Raw genomic sequence first — 17,356 nt, 5'->3', positions numbered from 1 at the left:
ATTGTGGGGGGAACGAGGGGAAGAGGAGCTGGGGGTCTGGCCCGGGTGGTGGCAGAGGTGGGACGGAGCAGGAGGGGGCAGACCCGTTCTTCTGTGGGGAGAGTTCCAGAGTGGGCAGAGGACTTGCCCAAAGCCACACAGAGCAGGGCTCTCCAGGTTCACGGTGACAGCCAAGAGCGGATGGAAACCTCCCTAGCGGCCTACCGGACCGAGTGAAATGGGGACTTAGAACTGTGTGTTAACCCCGCTCTGCCCTGTTGCTTGCTCAGGATGGAAGCCAGCCGACCGCTGAGCCAACTAGTCCTTCTGACACTTCCATCTAGTAGGCCTTGTCTGGGCGAGGCCCCCAGCCCCGTCAGGGAGGTTCACATCCAGTGGTGGCAGGGAGGGGACGTGGGAAGGAGGAGAGAGAAGTGCATGAGGACGGGACGGGGGTGGGGGGGTCGGGGGGTGGGGGGGTGATGAGTCGGAGCCCCTGCTGTGCATCAGGCTGGCCAGCTGTTGCTTTCTAGGCACTCACCGATTTCAGCCTCATACAGCCCAACTCAGGAGGCACAGGGACCCCCCCTCCTAAACTGACACCCGGGGAAGGTAGCCACACACCCAGAGTCACTAAGGAGTGGTGGAGACATGAATCCTCCAGGCTTGGGCCCCAGAGCCCGCGCTTCCTGGAATCGGAGCCTCTGTGTCCCCAACTAGGTGCCAGGCCATTAGAGAGTCACTTGCAGCTTCCGCGAGTCCCCACTTCTCTGTCTGATAAGTGAGAATGCTGGCACGGGCTTCCCGGGGAGTCCCTGTGCCTCCCGGGGAGTCCCTGTGCCTGGAACAGGGTCATTAAGTTCTTACCAGCAGCAGGTGTGGGGCTCTACCCTGACGGCCCCCCGCTGCCCGAGGGGTGCCCGCTGGACCGAGGAGCATGGAGACTCAGTAGCACTGTCCAGGAGAAATGTCCTGTGGGCCACCTGTGGCATTTTAGTCACATTAAGAATGTGAAAAGAAATAGATGAATGTAAATTTAATAACGTTGTTTAACCCAATATATCCACATAGAATCATTTTGACATGTATCAACATAAGAGATTGTTAATGGGATATTTTACTTTTTTTGGTACTAACTCCTTGAAATCTGTGTGCGTTTTAAACCTCTAGCACATCCCGGTGACATTGCTGGATCGTTAGAAATGGTAAAGCCGTCTTCTAGAGTGGCCGTATGATCTTACACTTCAGTGACCACATCTGAGACCCACTTTGCTGCACATCCTCACCAGAGCTTACTGGTGTTAGTCTTTTTTTTTTTTTTTTTTAAGATTTTGTATTTATTTGCGAGAGAGAGAATGAAAGACAGAGAGCATGAGAGGGAGGAGGGTCAGAGGGAGAAGCAGACTCCCTGCTGAGCAGGGAGCCTGATGTGGGACTCGATCCCGGGACTCCAGGATCATGACCTGAGCCGAAGGCAGTCGCTTAACCAACTGAGCCACCCAGGCGCCCTGGTGTTAGTCTTTTAACATTTGTTAGTCTAGTGTGTTTCCCTGATGATGAATGCTGCCGGGTGTATATTTATATACTTATTTGGCATTTGCATATACCTTCAAATCTTTTGCTCATTTTTATTTTATTTATTTATTTATTTACTTACTTACTTTTAAAGATTTCATTTGCTTATTTGACAGAGAGAGACATAGCGAGAGAGGGAGCACAAGCAGTGGAAGTGGGAGAGGGAGAGGGGGGAGCCCGATGTAGGGCTTGATCCCAGGACCCTGGGATCATGAACTGAGCTGAAGGCAGATGCTTAACGACTGAGCCACCCAGGCGCCCCTTTTGCTCATTTTAAAAAAAGGGTTTTATTTTTAAGTAACCTTTACCCCCACCATGGGGCTCGAACCTACAACCCCGAGATTAAGAGTCGTACACTCCACTGGCCAAGCCAGCTAGGTGCCCCATCTTTTACTCATTTTTCATTGGATTTCTTGTTAATGTGGTACCAAGTTGTAAGAGTTGACACCTCTTTTTTTTTTTTTAGGGTCAGGATTAAATGAGATACTATATGTCAAGTGCTTTGCCCCCGGAGACCCACCCATTGGCCTTCCCGGCATCCCGTCTCTGCAGTGAGGGCCACTGGCTCTCTCAGGCAGGGTGACCACGCACCCTGATTTGGCTAGCGTAATTACACACTCGTGCAATATCTGCTCCACACCATCTCCCTGTGCTCACAACAGAATCTTCCCCTTTGCTCAGGCTAGAGGGGGCGGGGCCCAGCCAGGGAGCCTCGGCGTGGGAGGCGGGAGCTCCGGGTTTCAATTCTGCCCTTGTGACTTGGAACACATTGTGTTCCCTCTCTGGGCCTCCGTTTCCTCATCTGTGGAAAGAGAGGGTTGGACTTGCTGGCCTCCAGGGGCGTAGCCCGCTCGGAAGCTGCTTTTGGGGGCCTGTGGTGACAGCTGGTTGTGGTGGTTCCTGGAGTCACATGCCCTGAGGTGGGACTTGGGATTTTGCAGGAGGGTCTGGGGTCCATCCCGGTGGGCAGGGAGGGAGGAGAAAGGAATGGGGCTGGGGTCAGTAGCTGATGTGCAGCTTTCCACTTCAGTCCCAAGAGCCAAACTCTGCTTTGGAAAAGCCCGCAGGGTTTGCCAAGCGTGGAGGTCCCGGCTGCTGCTTCGGGACAGGGACAAAGAAGGTGGGGACTTGTGAGCTTTGGATTACAGATGCGGAAACTGAGACCGTAACGGGGATGATTCAGTTCTTCAGAAACAGACTTAGACGCACGAGGTGTTTTGGGCTGAGGCCTGAGGAGTCTGCTCTTGAACCTCCTCGGCTTGAATGCTGCCCTTGACCAGAAGCTCATCACTCTGTAGCCTGAGCATTTGTGCTGTAGCATCAGGCAGTCAGTTGATGAGCTGGAGCTCATGTTGAATTGTTCCTGGGGAAACAAGGTCACTTCCCTGCCACGGATTCCACAGGGCGGTTTCTTTTCTTTCAGGAATGACTGTGTGTGGAGGCAGGAGGACGCGTGTCCGTGTGGGGGGACTTCCTCAGACGTCATGATAGCTGTAGTCCAGATGATTCTGTGGCTCCTTAGCTGGTCGCTGAGGGCTTTTGTGGGTGAAATGGGGCCTGGAGTCCTCGATCCCTCCGTGGGAAACTGTGCACCTCTCTCCCTCTCTGGGAGGCTGTGTCTGGGGTGCTCTGGCAGAGAATGGAGTGGCTGAGTGGGGATCCAAGAGGGAGGGAGGGTGTGGGGCGTGCTCTGGTTCTCAGGGTCAGCTGTGAGGAGGCAGGAAGGCAAACTGATGAGGAACAGTTGTCAACCACTGCTGTCAGCCATCCCCCTCTGAAAATGGACATAGTGAGACCAGGACCTTATGGGTTTGTTGGGTGCCTACTGCTTTGTAGGGGCTTTGAAGTGTTAACAGGCAGACACAAAGGAGAAGGTGAAGGAGGACCTACGTTTGGTGGAGAATGTTCTTCCTTCAAATTAGCGTTTTCTTTTTTCTTTCTTTCTTTCTTTTTTTTTTTTTTGTGCCAAGAGCCCCTCTTGCAATCTGGCAGAAACTCATGGACCCCCTTTCCAGAATGTTTTCAAGTGCACAGACTATGCAGGCTTACAGAGGAAGCAAGTTGTATTCAGAGAGGTATCAAAACACTAAAAAACAAGTTGGTGATGTAGTAATACATGTCGTCAGTTACTGTTTTGTGAACAAGATAACCTATGCGGTAAACAAAGGCTAACTTTTTTTTATATACAATTATATATATTTTTTCATACATGCTTAGATTATTTACAGAAACATAGTTATATTAGCTTGCATATTATATGCTAATAGACAGATGCACATATAAAGTTAACTTTATTCACTTTAAGAACCAAGAAATATTTTATTTAACAGAAGTACATAGAGAAGGAAAGGATATAGCTAAGAGCTGTTTCCTTTTAAATTTAAGACAAAATTGATACTCAACAGCCTTTTAAAATAATCTAGCCTGAAAAATTACATTTGTAATTGAAATAATTTACCACCATTATTGAAATTAAGAAAATACATTAAGGAGAGTCTTTACTCTTCAGTGATTGCTTTAGAACCACGAAAAGGCATCACAGAGGAGGAACAGAGATGGGCTCCATAGTCCAAAAGAAATAAATTGTTGAGCTTATCAGTCTGATACTTCTTCCTAAAATAACTGCATTCTTTTGAAGTAACTGAGTTCAATAAAAAAGCTGCAAATAGGAGGTAGCCTCCCATACAGAACATTTTGGTAGACTTACAGGAGATTTATGAATATCTCTCCACAACTAAGTAGGCAATAAATCAGAAAGACACTTGATATAAACATAAAAAAATAAAACTGAAACGTCAGAAGGCACATTCTAAAAAATATAATCCAGTGAATAAAAGAGAATGAAGGTTCACCAATAAAGTAAAATTCTCAAGAAACTGTTGAGACTTAGAAAATTATTTTAAAAATTAAACATTTAAATTTTATGCAAAAACCAAAATACTTTCTTATAAGGGCTTTTTATCACTTAGCTCTAAAAAAAGTTTTAAAAATTCACAACAGAAATAAGAGGAAATAAAATTTTCTCCCAACTAGAATATTCTATGAAGCACCTCATTTTCTCCTTAAGTTTTCCTTAAGCTAAAAAAACAAAAAACAAAACAAAAAACAACAGATGACATTAGTATGATACAGAGTTAACTCTAGATTCATTGCTATTTTCTTTATCCTGCTTTTCTTCTTCATGTGGTGATTCTAGTTATTTCTGCTATTTTCTTCCTCACTGGAATCACTGTCCAATCCATCTTCAACCCCGGCAGATTTCTTGTTATGCAAAGAACCTTCACAGGCTTTGTCTGTGGGAACAGCTCCTTTCTGTTGGGGTAAGACAGTAAAAAATGCTTCTTGCCTTTTTCTGGTTTCCAGATATTCCAGAATAATCTCAAACACATGATTAATTGCCAAAACCTTTCTACTATTCATCTTCACAAAATTTCTAAGGGGGAGCTGTGCACGATCAATTCCATGATCTGATGCTTGTTTATATGTGAGTCCCTTGTGATGGGACTCACCTAACCCTCCAATCACATAGGCCTTTGATTCATCTAATTATTTCAGTACATTAGGTGAGTCTGATGTTGGATAAATCAGGTCTTCTTTCTTTATGAATTCACTAAAAAACCTCTGGTTTGATGCGGACATCCTTCCAGTTGACCCATCCTTTGTCATTTTCATCCGTGTTCTTTTTCAACTGACCTACATGGCTTGTCAAGTAAAACTGCACGGGATGCAGTGCTCGTCGATTTTCTGCGTAACATTGCTGAATCTGCTTATGAAGTTTCTTTTTTTTTTTTTTTTTGCTTATGAAGTTTCTTAATGTCCTTTAATACCATCAAGCTGTCAACACTGCAGTCGATAAGGCGGAGTGTACTGTGAACAACATCTTTTCGGATACGTTTTCTGTCATTTCCATCTGAGTTTGATTCCAGGTGACATTGTCGCTCTAATTGTTTTCTCTTGCGTTTTTCCTTCCGCTTTTGTTTGTGGAGTTCTCGTTCTTCCCACCGTTTCTGTTTAATTAGCTTCTTCATCTGTCCTTTAGATATTGGTTCAAACCCTTCACCTAATCTTGGCTTCTGGCTCTTCTCTTGATCTTCACTTAAGCTTTGCTTTCTTTCAACATTAGAAGACTCAATAAATGCTGGCAACATTTCAGAGGTCATTATTTGATGCCTCTGAAAATACTGAAAGGCGAACTCTTCATACACTAGGGACCGGATCCCGACCCCCAAACAAATGTTGACCGTAGGCCAAGGCTAACTTTTATTTTGTAAAGACACATCCATGACAAGGCTCTTGTCGCTCAGCTTGGATGGGGACGTTCAGCTGGAGTGTGCCTTTGATGGGCGCACGTCCGCATGGCAGACACCCAAGCGATTGTGATTGTCCTTTTGGTCTCTGGTGTTGAGAACCCCAGTTTGCAGATGGCACGGCAGCATCTTTATAGCTCGCTTGGCACAGTGAGGCTAGGCTTCATTCTGGAATCCTTGGGATTCGCCTGCTCATAAGGTCACTTGTGAGAACCTGGGGGCTCAGACCGCCAGGCGCACAGTTGCCCAAAGTTGGCCAGTCACAGCACCCCAGCGCCTGTGGGCAGGGCCCCGGGTCCCTGTGGCTTTAAAGGAGGGATGAGTGCAAGCCGTGTTTCCAGACAACAGCACGGCGGCAGTGGGGTGTAAACCGCCCGCAAGGCTCCATGGCGACCACGTCCCTGTCTCGGCGGCACAGTGGGGATGACAGCCTTCACTCATGATCTGACAAAGTTCTGGACTAGCATAATTGTTTACAAACCATCCAGGCTCTATGGACCACGTCTTTCAGTCTGCCTACATTCCACCCTGCCCTCCCCATTCTCCCCCCAAGCAGAGGTTTGAGCACTAGGGACCCCACTAACACCCCGCCCCCCCACACCTTGCTGACCGCCTTCCCTGGTAGTGGGCAGTTGGGGCGTGACCTCCAATCTTAGGAGCCAGATCTGTTTGAATCTGGAAGAGGCTTTTGGACCACGCCATCCCTACTGCGTGATTTTAGGGCTGGGGACATGGGGAAGTTGCTCGGGGCCCTGCAGCACAGGGCCAGCAGGAGGAGGCCCCTGGGCTGGTGAGGCTCACTCCAGGCAGAGTGGAGAGAGGTTTCAGGAGGAGTTTTACAGAGTGGGAGGCCTGGAGATCCTGGGGCTTCACCCTCCTCTAGACAGTTCGGAAGCCAGTCAGCTTTCAAAGGATATTGTCCCTCCCCCAGCCCTCTGGCCTGCAGCTGTGCACATGTGTATGATGTCCCGGCTGCCCTGACAGGGCACCAGCTGGGGCCTGTTGTCGCCCGTGGAGCCCGTGAGACACGGGGCTGGCTGGAGCTGGAGCTGTGGGGGTGTCGGCTGCAGCTCAGCCCAAAGCGGGCAGGGCCTGGCCTGGCTAGGCAGCTGTGGGCAGCTGCTGCCTCCTGTAGGCCCTTCCCATTTCCTGTCCCTCATGCCCTCATTTGGGACAGTTACCCGTGCCCCTGTTCCTGGAGGAGACTGTTCCTATCCATGCCTCCTTGGCCCAGGCTGCTGGGAGGGGTCTGGGGAGCTTTGGTGAGCTGGGTTGGGGGCCTGCCAAAGCAGGGGAAGTGGAGAGAAGTTTCTGGCTCCGCTGTTGGCAGGCTGGGGCCCACTTTGGAGCCCCTCATGCTCTCTGAGCAGCCCGTGTTTCTGTTTAGGAACAGAGGCTCATTCCATCCACGTTTGACAGAGACAAAGAGAGAGGGAAAGTGGGAGAGAGGGATGGAGGGAGGGAGAAATTGGACAGTGCAGTGGGGCTCTTATAAACACAAGTGTGCATGTTGACAGAGCTGTCACATGGCTACTGGGAGTTGTCAGGGGTGACAAGGCAGGGCTGGAGGGAGAGAGGGAGCCCTTTCCAGACTGCAGAGGGACAGGGACAGGTGGTGGTTTGGGAAGGTTTGAGGAGGGGTGGATGAGTCCAGTCATTCTGTCTAGGCGGCTCTGGGGATGGGGAGCCCGAGTACTCAGGGCCTGGGGGAGAGAAGGCTCAGTGAGCTCAGCCTTCACACTGACCCGCTGACCCGCTGCCTCCGCCACCCTCTTCCCCGGGTGCCACTGCTGGTTTCCAGAGGGCAGGGTGGCTGGAGCGGATTGTTCCCACCATGTGGAGCAGTTCACCCCGGGCTGAGGGCAGCTGAGGGAGTTGTTGTGTCTAGGGACGGCTCCTCACACCCTCCAGCAACTCCTCACCCGTCTCTGGCCATTTCCCCAGACATTCTCTTATTTGTTAATTTGTATAACTTTATTACCCAGTGTTCAGAGGAGGAAAAGCAAAAGGAGAAGACACAAATGAACTCTCATCTCATCACTTGGTGATAACTCACATTAGCATCTTGATGTGTATCTCCCAGGCTTTTCTCCTGATACACTTTCATGAACTAAAATGGGACTGTAGCCCGTTCTTGCCTTGCAACCTGCCCCTCTATCCCTGTGTCCTCCATGTCTTTCCAGATCCATCAGTATGATATTTTCAATGGCTATTTAACCTTTGACCTTAGAGATGCCCCTACTTTATTCAGCAGAGCCCCTGTTGTTGGCTGGAGGTGGTTACCCGCGTTTTGCCGTTGTAAACAACACTTCTGGCAGCAACACATCCCAGAAGCCTGGTTTTTGCGAACATCCCTAAGTATTTCTCTGGGAGAGAGCCCCACCAGGGGAATTGCTGAGTCCACCAGGGCACCCAGCCTGCCTTGTGGGGGGCGGAATCTTTGGCTGTTGATGGGGACATTGATGATTGGTGATGTCAAGTTCAGGGGCCTGGTGCTTTCACTGAACCCTTGGATGTCCCCAGCCTCATTTCGTGATATTCATGGCTAGAGTGACCTCCTGTATCCTGTTTCCATCCACATTCTCTCTCTCTCTCTTTTTAAAGATATATTTATTTTAGCATGCATGTGTGCAAGAGAGAGAGAGAGAGAGAGAGCACGCAGTGAACAGGGGCAGAGGCAGAGGGAGAAGAGAGAGAATCTCAAGCAGACTCCCTGCTGAGCATGGAACCTGATGCTGAGCTTGATCTCATGACCCTGAGATCATGACCTGTGCCGAAATCGAGTGGGATGCTTTTTTTTTTTTAAGATTTTATTTATTTATTTGAGAGAGAGAATGAGATAGAGCATGAGAGGGGGGAGGGTCAGAGAGAGAAGCAGACTCCCCGCTGAGCAGGGAGCCCGATGCGGGACTCGATCCTGGGACTCCACGATCATGACCTGAGCCGAAGGCAGTCGCTTAACCAACTGAGCCACCCAGATGTGCCCCCCCAAGCTTGACTTCCTTCTGCACCTGCTCCAGGTCTTCCCACTTCTGTCCGTCTGGGGGGGGGGGCCCTGCCTCTATGTGGCCTGACCCAGTCACTTAGAGCCCGAGGTCCTGACCTGGTGTGGAGGGCTAACCCCTTCCTAACAGTCATATTTTTGCCAGAGGAGTGTAACCGTAAGGGTTCAGGGGCTGTGTCTTTATGTCTCTTCATGTCCGTAACCCCCCAAAGCAGAAGCCAAGGGACAGGCGCAGGGTACGCATTCAGGGAACATTGGGAGGCGGCACATCTGCCCTCTGTCTCCCGCTGCAGGCTGAGCTGGCGCTTTCTGGGCCTCAGACTTGGCATCTGGGCAATGGGGGTGGAGGGGGAGCTGGGCTAGGTCCCTTCCTGCTGTGGATTTTCCCACCCCTTCCCCCCACTACATGCCTTCTCATCCCGCAGGTTTGGGGTCCTGAGGCTGCCAGCGGACTATGGGTACTACGGCCAGCACAGCCCAGCAGGCAGTTTCGGCGGGCGCCCCCTTCGAGGGCCTCCAGGGGGGCGGCACGATGGACAGTCAGCACTCACTCAGTGTCCACTCCTTCCAGACCACAGGCTTGCACAACAGTAAGGCCAAGTCCATCATCCCCAACAAAGTGGCCCCCGTCGTGATCACGTGAGTGGCGGGGTGGGTGCGTGCGTGTGTGCATGTGTGTGCGTGTGACCGTGTCCCTGGAAGACATGGTTGGGGCAGCTTCCCGGAGGAGTGGTGGCATAAAGCACTGAGTCTACAACCTGCTTTCATAGATGAAGATACTGAGGCCCAGAGAGGTTAAGCAGTTTGTCTGGAGTAACACAGCAAGCAAGTGCCTGAGTGGGTCTCTGTTGTGGGTCTCTTAGCTCATGTCCATAGGGCCGGAAGCATGGAGAAGGAGAAGTGGCTGGTGGGGGGACACCCTTTTGAAAATCATTTTTGGCCAAACATTTTCAAACAGAGTTTATATACTAAGATGCATAAAATTTAGATTTATTTTTCACAACTAGTAATTATGGTTCGAAACTGAGGTTAATACCAGGTCGTAAAAGAGCTGGGGGCTGAAAAAGCTGGAAGCTTTTGGTCACCTCTCTTAATTAGGTCCTTGAGGGACTTTCCTGGAGGAGGCTGAGGGTGGGTTCTGGCACCATATTTTGAGACACATGGATACACTACATGCGTCCAGAAGAAGAGGGTCCGGAAGGGGGCTCTGCAACCCTGTCTGCCCTGTGGGGTCAGTGAAGGAGTGGGTGCTGGGAGCCAGAGGCCAGGAAGACAAGAGAGGCATTGGCTCTGTCTCCCGGTGAATCGGGAAGCCTCGGCTCACGTCGAATCTGCCTCTGGGCCCCTCCAGCACGCAGGAAATAGGACACAGCGAGCTAAGAATGGACTGTGTGCCACACATAGAAGTTTGGCAGAGACCTAGCAGATGGGACTTGCTGTGTCAGGAGACCTGAGGGGTGGGAATGATAAATCGGCCTGCTGGCTTTGGGGCCTGACAGGAAAATTAGAATCCTCATCCATTACTGTGCTCCTGATAAGGGGAAGAGAAGAGACTTGATATTGTCTCTCTACCAGAGATGACACATCTAGGTTTGGCCCTTGAGGGCAGTGTCGGAGACACACATCCTGGGCTTTGCTCTGTCTGTGACCTCAGGCAAATCCTTTCCCCTCTCTGGGTCTTGTTTTTCTTTCTTTCTTTTTTAAGATTTTATTTCTTTATTTGACAGAGAGAGACACAGCGAGAGAGGGAACACAAGCAGGGGGAGTGGGAGAGGGAGAAGCAGGCTTCCCGCTGAGCAGGGAGCCCGATGCGGGGCTCGATCCCAGGACCCTGGGATCATGACCTGAGCTGAAGGCAGACGCTTAATGACTGAGCCACCCAGGCGCCCCCTGGGTCTTCTTTTTCTTATCAGATTACACGGTGATGATGTGCAGAATACTTAACCAAGTGGTGTGGCTCAGAACAGTCATGAGCCTGCTGTAAAGATCTGCCTCCTGGAGCGAGTGTGAGCGCGGCGACCCTGGGGCTGTAGCATGTTTGTGGGGAAGGGACCTTAGAGATCACCCAACACAGGGCTTGGCAAACTGTATCCTGTGGACCGAATCCCACCTAGCATCTGCTTTTGTAAATAAAGTTTTATTGGAACACCGCCACTCCTATTCCTTTGTATGCTGTCTGTGGACGCTTAACACTTCATTTGCAGAGTTGTGGTTGCAAGAGAAACTGTATGGCTCTCAAAGCCAAAATTATTTACTGTCCAGTTCTTGATATAAAAGGTTTGCTGACTCCTGATTGAATACGTTTTAGATCAGATGTGAAGACTGGATCTAAATACCAAGCTTCCGGCGGTAGATGGATTTGTCCACCATGTGGTGAGATAGAGACTGAGCTGGGAGCAGGAGCCCAAGTCTCTCAGCTCCTCGCTTCAGGCTCCCCTGCCTCACTCCTTCCACTGCCCTGCCTTTCCTGGACGCAGTTCTTTTGTAAAGAGGAGTGGACACCAGGGTGCAAGTGTCTTATTCACTGTTACAATCAGCATGGAAGCTTCTTGTGTCTTGAGCAGACAGACAGGCCCATCCTGGTTTAGCATCTGCAGAAATCTGTTTTTATACCTGTGGGTTTTGTTTGAAATGGCCCCGTGTGGAGGTAGCACTGTGACTAGTAAAAATAATTATATTAATAAACACGGTGCCCAAGGCCCTTGGCTGAGCGCTTCCATTCAGCTGTGCCTTGAAATCTCACAGCGGCCCTAGGAAGTGAGAATTACTGGAAAGGGAACCACAGAGAGAGTGAGTCACTCCAAAGCCCCAGAGTTGCTGTGTGGTGAAGTTGGGCTCATGCCCAGGTCATGCAAACCCAAAGCCTCTGTCCTGAGCCCCCTCACTGTGCCATGGTGTTGTTCTCAGAGACAATCTGATGGAAGGGTCCCCTGGGACCCAGGTAACCCTCGAATAGGAGGCCTTAAACAGGACCGAAGCTTCTCTCTACACAAGAGTCTGGGAGGTGCACCAAGCTGGAATGGCCGCCCTGTGATCCGCCAGGCCCCTCCTCTCTCGTTTCCCCACCATCATCAGCTTCTGCTTCTTGCCATCACTTCTGGATGCTAGCCAGGGAGAAGGAGAGAAAGTAGAAGGCACCCACCTTCCCTTTAAGGGAATGGCCCAGAAGTTGTACACCTGTCACTTCTCCTCATATCCCATTGGCCAAAACTTAATCACGTGACCACCCTAGCTGCAAGGGAGCCTGGGAAATAACAGTCCTCCGGCAGATGGCCCAGTCGCGATTCCAGGGTTCTGTTGCTGAGGGAGGAGGGGAGGGTGGATATTGGGGAGAGCAGGCTGTCTCTGCCGTAGACGGGTAGCCGCGTGGGCGCAGGTGGGGTGGTCCTGTTGTGGAGTCTGGTGAGGGTGGAGGCTACCTTGATCATGAAAGTTTCCATTCTGCCCTGACAGGTACAACTGTAAGGAGGAGTTCCAGATCCATGAGGAGCTGCTCAAGGCCCATTACACGCTGGGCCGGCTCTCAGATGCCACCCCCGAGCACTACCTGGTGCAGGTGAGGGCAGCCCGGCCCCTCCTTCCCCCTTCGCCCCCCCCCCCCGCCCCCCTTCTGGTCCTCCTCCTTCACAGGGTTCCTCCCTCCTGCTTTCCCCACTGACCCCTTTTCGGAGTCACGTCCTCACCTCACCCTCTGGGCTCCTCCCCCACTTCCTGTCTCCCCCTGGTTTCCTGGGCCACGCCCCCTGCCCCGCGGAGCCCCCTGGTGGGCTCTTCTGGCACGTCCCTGCTGGCCCCAGTCTGCCCACACCCCGCCCTCGGGGCAGCCCGGAGAACAGAGTCAGGGCCCCAGCTGGGGGATCTCTCTCCCGTTCTCTACGCTCCAGAACTTCTCTGGCTTAGCTCTTTTCCCCTCACATATCCCCTAGAAAGCCAGGTCCACACGCCCAGATGACTTTCATTTTTCTTGTTCACTGCAGTAGCCCCCGGCCCTGAACAGTGCTCCGGCACCATGTAGGTGCTCAGTAAATAGTTGGCGAAGGGATAATCAAGCTGATGAAACTGTGTTTGTTGAAAGAGTAGCTGGGATTTTTCTGGTGTCTGGAAGAACTGGTTCCATTTCGAATCTGTCAGGCAATGTGTGGGTCCTGTTGGAGGGGCATGGCCAGATGATGTCCGAGCTCCTTTGTGCCCAGGAATGAACTCCCCTGGCGCCTCGTGTTCTCACCCTTTTACTCTGTCCCTCATTGCATCCATCACCCCAGCCGGGGAAGGGAGAGCCCCATCCGTCCTCAGAGCTTCAGGACCTCAGGAGGGGACTAGTGCAGGTTTCCTCTGGCTGATTCCTGGGGCCCCAGCTGTGACTCCTTGCTTGGGCCCCTGCTCCAAGCCCTTCCTCTGGCTGCGGGAGACATTTGACTTCTTCCTGGAGAGCTTCGGGCCCCACCCTAGAGCCAGCCTCAGTTTCCTGCCCCTGGAGTGCCTCTCCCTACTTTCTTTCCTCAAGGCCTGCCCCCAGTGCTGCCTCCTCCATGAAGCCTTCTCGGATTTCCCATCAGGAGGAGTTGTTTTTCCCTTTCCCATGCTAAATGACACTCTTCTTGGGATCACAGATGATCACATTTTTTTTTTTTTCCCAAAAGCCTGCAGACAACTTGAAGACCATGTCCCCTGCCCCACCTCTTGCTCCCCATCCTCTGGTGCCTGGGACAGAGCTCCACTGATAGAAGATATCCCCGAGCATCTGAGTAACCCCTTGTGGCTCTTCCCCTGCCAGGGACGCTACTTCCTGGTGCGGGATGTTGCTGAGAAGATGGATGTACTGGGCACTGTGCGGAGCTGTGGGGCCCCCAACTTCCGGCAAGTGCGGGGTGGCCTCACCGTGTTTGGCATGGGACAGCCCAGCCTCTCTGGTTTCAGGCAGGTCCTCCAGAAACTCCAGAAAGATGGACACAGGGTAAGCAGGGCTGCTTCCGGGCAGGGTCTCGCAGCCCCCCAAATCTGGCAAAGGGGCTCCTCCTGGGAGTGGCCTGGCCACATGATGGGGAGGGTGCCTGGGGACCCAGACCAGGCTCTGCAGGCCTTAAATGCCACAATGATCATTGTGGTCGGCATGGTTGGGAAATTCTGGGTCAATTTTTATTTCCCTGTCGTGTGTGGACATGGGGGCCCAGGTCAGAAGCCCCTTATACAGCCCACTTTGAGAACCTTGGAGAAGTGAGAAGGGGGACAGGGTCACAAGAGGGTCCAGGTCATAGCAAGAAAGGCACAGCATGATGACCACAGCAGACACAGGTCCTTGTGTCAGCCCTATGAAGGCAGGGCAGTTCCTCCCATTGCACAGAGGAGGAAACCGAGGCCCAGAGAGGATGAGTGACACAGCTTTGGAGTGGTGTCCTAAGACCCAAACTAGGCATCTGAACTCTAAATCCCTGTTTTTATTTTTTTTTTTAATATTTTATTTATTCATTTGAGAGAGAGAGAGCACAAATGAGGAGTGGGAGAAGCAGACTCCCCACTTAGCTGGGAGCCCGACGTGGGGCTTGATCCCAGGACCTGGAGATCATGACCTGAGCTGAAGGCACATGCTTTATCATCTGAACCACCCAGGCGCCCCTAAATGCCTGTTTTTAATGACTCCTCTTTTTTGCCTGATGCTGAGGCGGGGTTTTGAGTGTCTGCAGGACAGAGGCTGAGGGTCCCATCTGATTGCAGCCTGCATCTGGTTTGACCTGGGGTTTAGCTGGAGAGTCCCTGAGTGAACCAGAGTGGGGTGGGTGTTAGTTCTGGGCGGATCCTCTCTTCCCAGCCTGACTTCAAGTTCCACGGGGAGGGGTCTGCCCACATCTCTCTGTGTGTAAGGTGCTCAGTGAATGCATGATTGCATGGTGGTGGCAGGCATTCATTTCTTCCCCCGGTGTTTATCAAGCACTTGATTTATCTGGCATTCCGTGCTTGCAATAATGGAGATGTGAAAATGACTCGGACATGGTTCGCCCTGTAAGGAACCTGTAGTCCACGAAGGGAGATGTAGTCACTGATCATGTTAGGATGAAGCAGGAATCAACACCATGAGCTTCAGACAAAGGGCTGTTGGCCCCGAGAAGAGGGAGAGTCAGGAGCAGGTGGTATTTGGACCGAGCTTTGCTTATTGGGTAGGATTCATGTTGCAGGGACAGGGTGGGGGTGACAGGCGCTCAAAGAGCAGGGACCGGTCTGTGCAAAGGCACAGAGGTGAGGCAGAAGGTCGGGTCTCCGTGCTGGGTAGTGGGCACAGTTTCTTCCTCCTTTGGCTCCTGGCAGGAGTGCATCATCTTCTGTGTGAGGGAGGAGCCCGTGCTGTTTCTGCATGCTGAGGAGGACTTCGTGCCCTACACACCTCGAGATAAGCAGAATCTTCATGAGAACCTCCAGGGCCTGGGACCTGGGATCCAGGCAGAGAGCTTAGAGCTGGCCATCCGGAAAGAGGTGAGGGTCACTGGCGTAAGTGGAGGCCCCCCCTCCCTGGCAAGCCGTGGGTGGCTGAGTTGGGACCCTAGCCCCCAGCCCAACTTTGCTCTCACCGGCCTGTACTCACCCACTCTTCTGCCCTGCTTGGGCGAGTAGCTGGATGCAAGGCCAGCTCACGGGAAGCTAGGGGAAGACCTTCCTGTTCCTGGCTCTGTTTGCTTCTGCCCCTTTCCCACCCCGCGCAGCTCCTCCGCACTCAGCATCCTTATTTAGCAGGTGCCTAGCGGAGTAAAAGGAGCGTTAGACTAGAAGCCCCGACACCGAGGGTCAGCCCTCTGTGAGCTGTGAGGCCCGGGTGAGGCACTTCTCTCGATGGGCCTCTGTCTGTCTCTGAGGTGCCTCTGTTCCCCTCCGCCGCCCGGGGGCCTGTCAAGGTTTCTGAGGCTGTTGACACACCATGGAGATGTGTGTGTGGAGGGTGCCGTCGCGGTGCCCCCAGAGACTCCCACGGGCAGGAGCCTGGTTGTCTCCCATCTCCCTTTGGGGCCTCGTCTCCTCTCGCACCCAGCTGACTGAGCTTCCCCCTGCCCCTGAGTCTGATGGCTTAGCTGACCCCTGCTGCCCACAGTGCAGGGTGCTTCCTCCCTGGCCCCAGCGTGGGCCGTGTCATCTTGTGCATAGGTGGCCGCCTCGGGCCGCTGGCCACCTCCATCCCATCAGGACTCCCAGGGCACAGAGCACCCCTGGCCAGATGGTTCCCCCCTGGAGGAAGAGCAGCCTGTCCGTGGCCTCTTTGTGGTCTCCTCCCTCTAGAGCTCGGCCAGGAAGGCCAGGAGGGGCCTACGGGTCAGTCATGGTCCTCTGGCCCCCACTCGTCCATGCAGATCCATGACTTTGCCCAGCTGAGCGAGAACACGTACCACGTCTACCACAACATCGAGGACCTGCTGGGGGAGCCCCACGCTGTGGCCATCCGGGGCGAGGACGATGTGCACGTGACCGAGGAGGTGTACAAGCGGCCCCTCTTCCTGCAGCCTGCCTACAGGTACCAAGCGCCAGTCCGACCCGGCGACAGCAGATGACTTGGGCCGTGTGGATGCCAGTGTGCTGGGCAGGGGTGCTCTCTGGCCCTGCTCCCCAGCTGTGTGTTTCACCGTCTGCAGGTTGGGCTGAGCTCCCCACACCCATCTTTCCCACAGGAATGCAGGGGTGGGGGATGCCCGGGCTGCGTGGCCTGCCTGATGGGTCTCTCTGCCTCACCTGGCAGGTACCACCGCCTGCCCCTGCCAGAGCAAGGGGCCCCGCTGGAAGCCCAGTTTGATGTCTTTGTGAGTGTCCTCCGGGTAAGTCAGGGCAGGAGGTGGTGGGTGGTGGTGGGAGCACAGAGTAGGGACAGGAGCCTGGAGAGCGGGTCTGGATGTAGTAGGCCCTGTCTCCAGGGTGATGCTCAGGGCGAGTGTGGCCTCTGGCTTTCCTCAGAGGAAGGTTTCCTTCTGTGTTGTGTAAGAGGTGGAGTGTGTGTGTGTGTGTGTGTGTGTGTGTGTGTGTGTGTGTGTGTGTGTGTTGGCGGGTGTATATTTGTACGTTCTCTAATGACAGAGCCCAGCATTGACTGTCTGACGGCCTGGACTCTGGGCAGGCTCAGCTGCTAATTTGCTGTGTGATCTTGGACAAATCACCTGACCTCTCTAGACATCAAGTTTACTGGGGCTAAAAATTTCTTATCCGTAGCCTCTTGAGCTGCTGTTTCCTGAGGACTGGTGGTGTTTCTTTCTCAGCCCCTGTGGGAGGCCACCTTATTTAATTTGCATCTCACGGCGCTGTCAAATACAGGCCTGTCCCCTCAGAGCGGTCTCACTCCCAGGACCAGCTGGTTGGGCTCCCCCAGGGCCTGGGAAGGAGGCAGGGCCGTGCTCCTTGGGGCAGATGGAGCACATTTGGCTTTGAAGTTTGGCAAAAGCGGCTGAGCCACCTGTCTAGCCCCCCCCCCCTTGCCAAAGACTGTGGGGTGCAGATGGGCCGATGTCATGACCCCCCTCCCCCG

General features: G+C 52.7%; 1 protein-coding gene and 1 pseudogene across 1 annotated transcript in view; one reads left to right on the top strand and one right to left on the bottom strand.

The window, feature by feature from the left end:
• Positions 1-4,672: 4,672 nt before the first annotated feature.
• LOC114214181 (tRNA methyltransferase 10 homolog A-like) lies at positions 4,673-5,726 on the bottom strand (annotated as a pseudogene).
• Positions 5,727-9,302: 3,576 nt separating this feature from the next.
• Positions 9,303-17,356, top strand: part of PALD1 (phosphatase domain containing paladin 1) — a 31,474-nt gene continuing 23,420 nt past the window's right edge. Inside the window, exons 1-6 of the mRNA XM_028109679.2 lie at positions 9,303-9,504; positions 12,319-12,421; positions 13,640-13,819; positions 15,166-15,330; positions 16,197-16,357; positions 16,580-16,655. Coding sequence (XP_027965480.2) covers positions 9,320-9,504; positions 12,319-12,421; positions 13,640-13,819; positions 15,166-15,330; positions 16,197-16,357; positions 16,580-16,655 — 870 coding nt within the window. The 5' untranslated portion in view covers positions 9,303-9,319. The remainder of the gene's footprint in view (positions 9,505-12,318; positions 12,422-13,639; positions 13,820-15,165; positions 15,331-16,196; positions 16,358-16,579; positions 16,656-17,356) is intronic.

Source organism: Eumetopias jubatus, unplaced genomic scaffold, assembly GCF_037043125.1.
Source record: "Eumetopias jubatus isolate StellerSeaLion01/CBP00866 unplaced genomic scaffold, mEumJub1_p1.0 scaffold_17, whole genome shotgun sequence".
NCBI lineage: Eukaryota > Metazoa > Chordata > Mammalia > Carnivora > Otariidae > Eumetopias > Eumetopias jubatus.
This window is presented reverse-complemented; position numbering and strand designations above follow the sequence as displayed.